Below are 4,668 nucleotides of genomic sequence, written 5' to 3'. Positions count from 1 at the left end.
AGTTGTTGTTTGAGATGAAGAGGCAAAATGTTACCTAAATCATATCAACATAGAAGGAGAAGGATGAATAAGTCATCAGTATGTTGTGTGGATGCAAAACAGTAGGACTACCACTAGATAGAGATGCAATCACCATCTGAAGAGATGCCTGACAGTGAGTATGCCCAACCAGATCACATGTGCATGTTTGAAGATATGTTGCTCAAACAAGGGAGCCACATTGGTGCATTGCAGGATGTAGATGACAAGGATCCACTCCCACCGGTAAGTGGAGCTTATCTCCTATTATGCAAAGTGTGTGTCATAGTTTTGTGAGATAAGAATGAAGTGGTAAAGGTAGATGTTTGAAGGCTCACACTGGATCTATCGGTGAATCAAAGGAATGCCTCAAGTGCATGAAATAAGGAATATCTACTGGACCGACAGAGAAAGAATGTTGAGTTGTCGGAATAGATGAAGTGTGATGGGTTTGTCACTTTGACAAACCGATTGAGATATGGTCTAAGTTGATGAAGAAGGCAAAGTGGAGCAGCTGCAAAGAGAGTATGCAACCGGTATGCAGATGCCTTAGATGGAATTAATTGAAGGTTGATAACATGATGTCATCAGGATGGCTATCAATGAGTATGAGAACTGGTAAGGAAGCAAAGAGGCCAAGTGATATGCTTCTATTTGATGAGAAGGAGCATGCTATGGATAGACATGTCTGGCGACCGGTTAAGGTGTTCCACTGGTAGATCAGCAAAGTGAAAACATGAAGGGTAACCGATAAAGTGTGAGATACTGGCAGAGTTAGTGAACTGGTAGAAAAGAAGGACCAATTGTGTGTTGGTTGTCGGTGACCAAGTCTAGCCGACATAGAGATATTTGTTGAAGTGGATATCGACATGGATGTCACGTGGAGTTGAAGTGGCAAGCTCGCAGAGGTCGGTGAAGTGTCGTGTAGGGATAGATGTTTCTATAGGTGTGTAATTAATGAGGAGCCTGTGATTTGTGGATCAGATCAGAGGAGTGCGGCTCAAGGAAGAATGAATGCCAGAGAAAGATCAGGGAGTTATTGGCACTTGAATCGAAGCAAGATTGCAGAAGGATCTCGAGAAAGAAACAACTAAGCCATTTATGACATTTGACCAAGGGTTGAACCGATAGATTGAATGCAGAATACCAAACATAGAAAGTGTGTTCTGGAAGGCATGAAAATGGCAGATATGTGCAGGCAGACATCTCTAAGTTGTGATCCGATCAGTTTTGATTGGATTCGATGTGCCTCGTGATCAGTGGAGAAAACCCTAAGGCGCCAATTTTGAATGTAGCTTTTGGTTGGAAGACTAGACTATAAATGTGCAAGCCAAAGGTATTGTTAAGTGTTGTTGGATGGGAGAGGATATAGCGGCTATGAAGTGATTGGTTGCTACATGAGAGAGTTAGATTAGTTAGAGTGAAAATAGCAGAAGATAACAGTGACTAAGTGAGTGAAGGTTAAACCGGTAATAGGGTTTAACAGAGGGTTTAACTAGTATGGTTTGACCAACCGGTAAAGTAGCTAGATTGCATCAGAGAAGATAACCGGTAGGTGCTTGTACCGGAAGGAAGACAAGAGAGGGCGTTGACGTACAGAACAATGGCAAAGTAGATGCACAACAAGGTAACTGATAGAGGGAAAACCGGTAAAGTAGCAGTAGAGAGAGATGAACCAGTGTAGCAGAGAAGGTGTCTCATCAGCTGAGTGAAGTATATGCAATGGTTACAAGATTCACTTGTAACAATATGATTACTTTTGTATTTGATGCTATCATTGTGATCACTGAGTTGTAGCTCGGTGCAAGGGTTGGTGCTCCCTGGGTTGGTGCCCTAAATCAGGGGTTGTAGCTCCTTGGGCTGGTGCCCTAAAATCAGGGGTTGTAGCTCCTTGGGTTGGTGCTCTAAATTAGGGGTTGGTGCCCTAAACAGTAAAATCAGAGATTCATTGTGAGGCTAGATTGGAGCAGTAGTCTCCAACAACATTTCTCACCGAGGTTTTCCCCATCTTGAGTTTTCCTCGTATATGCTGGTGTTATGCGATGTCCCTCTTGTGTGAATGCATTTGTGTTTAGTCTTCTCACTAACTGATAAGTCTGCATTGAGTTAGATCTGATACCCAGTATGCTCACATAAGATAGTTGAAAGAAAAAAGTTTGAGAACCACTGATTCACCCACTCTCAGTGGTACATTGTATCTAACAACATGAAGCTCTATAAAAAATTGAGTTCTATTTATTTTAGAAAGAGCGTTAATAACAAATAAATTTTATTTTAACTAACTAAAAAGATGAATTACAAAGCATATTAACTCAAGACATTATTTATTACTACATAATATACTATAATACTATATCCTTAAATACATTACAATTCTTCAAGAAGTAAGAAGAAAACTTTTACTTCTAAACATCCAACATACAAATGAATTGATGCTTAGTGCTGTGATAGAAATATTTAGTTAGTGAGGTGCCCATGAAAGGTCAATCCCCACTAGACCACATATCTCACAGGTTTGAATAAATGAAATGTAGAGAATATATATATATATATATATAGTACAGAAGAAAGTTGTCTAAGTGAAAGCCTCCATATTAGCAAGGAATTCAGCTACACGATTCACCTCTCTTAATGCAACAGATAGAAGAGGGAGAAAATTTAAATTGACAGTTTTGACAGTCCAAGACGAAGATAAAACTATATTATGATAATTAAGTTGGTAGAACGCCAATTTTCTTTTGGATTATAACTTTTAATATTTAAAAATTACGTATACAGATCCAGGTTATAATAAAATCTGTTTTGATATAGTTTCTACTATACAAAATCCCCCTATATGCTTCTTTATCATGGTTTATATGCATAAAGTAGTATTTTATTTCTGTTAATTAAGACAATTACTTATAGAACATGTCTTCAACGTAACTGGTGAGTGTTTTAATCGATGCATGTTTTTGAAGATAATTGAAACAGTTCATGAAATCATAAATGGAGAACCTTACTACCAAGACTCAAAAAGAACCCCTAATACAGCTATACAATGCTCTGATTCAACTGTAAAAGGTCCATAGATGTGATGAATGTGCAACAACATTCTATTTAAAATCTCGTTTATGACAGACTATGCAGAAACATGTAGCTAATTAACTTACGAAAAACTAAAGCTCTGTAGGGAAAACAGTTTGAAATGATATATATATAATATATCTCATATTTCACTATTTCTTAATCTTAATAGATCGATATTTCATATGTTCAATAAATAATATCTACATAAAATCCAATCATCTAACTGAGAGTACCTAGCAAAGCACTGTAAGGAATTTTATCAGTAACACTCATAGAGAGTGATATTCACCCTTAGACGGAAATAAACATCTCCCTCATACGCATCAGTGTTGATGGTAGCAATTCCTCTGGCCATTAAGAAATCACCTGTACCACCCACTACAGATATATCTCTGTACTTAACCAGAATTGGGTCTGCTCCATTGAAGGTGATGGTGCCCTTATAATCTGTTGAATTCAGCACAAATGTGAACCCAAGCCAAGAACTGAATGTATTCTTCATGTCATAGAAATAAAATCCCTGAGCTCTACCCACTGGAGGAGAGTGAAGATTATTATCCAAAGTGATAGGATCATCAAATACAGCAAGATTTCCAATGATATATATATATATAATATATCTCATATTTCACTATTTCTTAATCTTAATAGATCTATAATTCATATGTTCAATATATAATATCTACATAAAATCCAATCATCTAACTGAGAGTCCCTAACAAAGCACTGTAAGGAATTTTATCAGTAACACTCATAGAGAGTGATATTCACCCTTAGACGGAAATAAACATCTCCCTCATACGCATCAGTGTTGATGGTAGCAATTCCTCTGGCCATTAAGAAATCACCTGTACCACCCACAACAGATATATCTCTGTACTTAACCAGAATTGGGTCTGCTCCATTGAAGGTGATGGTGCCCTTATAGTCTGTTGAATTCAACACAAATGTGAACCCAAGCCAAGAACTGAATGTATTCTTTATATCATAGAAATAAAATCCCTGAGCTCTTCCCACTGGAGGAGAGTGAAGATTGTTGTCAAGAGTAATAGGATCATCAAACACAGCAAGATCTCCAAAATGATTGTTGCCAGTCAAAATAGTGAGATTAGCTCCTTGAGGTGCTGCCACAATTGCAGAAGTTGCATTCTTTGCATTTTTACCATTGTAGATAATATCATGAAAGTAAAAAACTAGATTTCTACATGGCTCTGGAAGCTTCTTTTTCCAGGGATGACAATCTCCACTGTTGAGCAAAACTGTGGAAACCAAGAGCCACAGAAAACACAAGTTCAAAACTCTACCATTCCAGATTGCCATTATGCAAGGTCTCTGAATAAAGCAAAGAAGGTGATTTCCTGCAATATTTAGTAAGACTCTTGGTGAGTATTTCAGGTTCTACTTGAGCAATTTATATAACAAAGCTCTAGCATAAGATTATTTTCAATCAAGGTAGGTATATAAACCTTTCCATCAACATTAGCCAACCAGAATATTGACGAAATAAAAAGTAATCAAGAATTAAAAGGACCACGATCAAAATAGTCTATGGAGTTTAGTCAAAATGGGGTAGGTTTTTGT

General features: G+C 37.4%; 1 protein-coding gene across 1 annotated transcript; it reads right to left on the bottom strand.

The window, feature by feature from the left end:
* Positions 1-3,806: 3,806 nt before the first annotated feature.
* Positions 3,807-4,442, bottom strand: LOC131046989 (disease resistance response protein 206-like). Its single transcript, XM_057980804.2, has one exon. The coding sequence runs from the start codon at positions 4,405-4,407 to the stop codon at positions 3,829-3,831; it is 579 nt and encodes a 192-aa protein (XP_057836787.2). The 5' UTR covers positions 4,408-4,442; the 3' UTR covers positions 3,807-3,828.
* Between the last annotated feature and the right edge of the window lie 226 nt (positions 4,443-4,668).

The sequence above is a fragment of the Cryptomeria japonica genome, chromosome 9, assembly GCF_030272615.1.
Source record: "Cryptomeria japonica chromosome 9, Sugi_1.0, whole genome shotgun sequence".
Taxonomy (NCBI): Eukaryota; Viridiplantae; Streptophyta; class Pinopsida; order Cupressales; family Cupressaceae; genus Cryptomeria; species Cryptomeria japonica.
The sequence above is the reverse complement of the archived record's forward strand: the minus strand, read 5'-3'. Positions and strand labels throughout refer to the sequence as shown.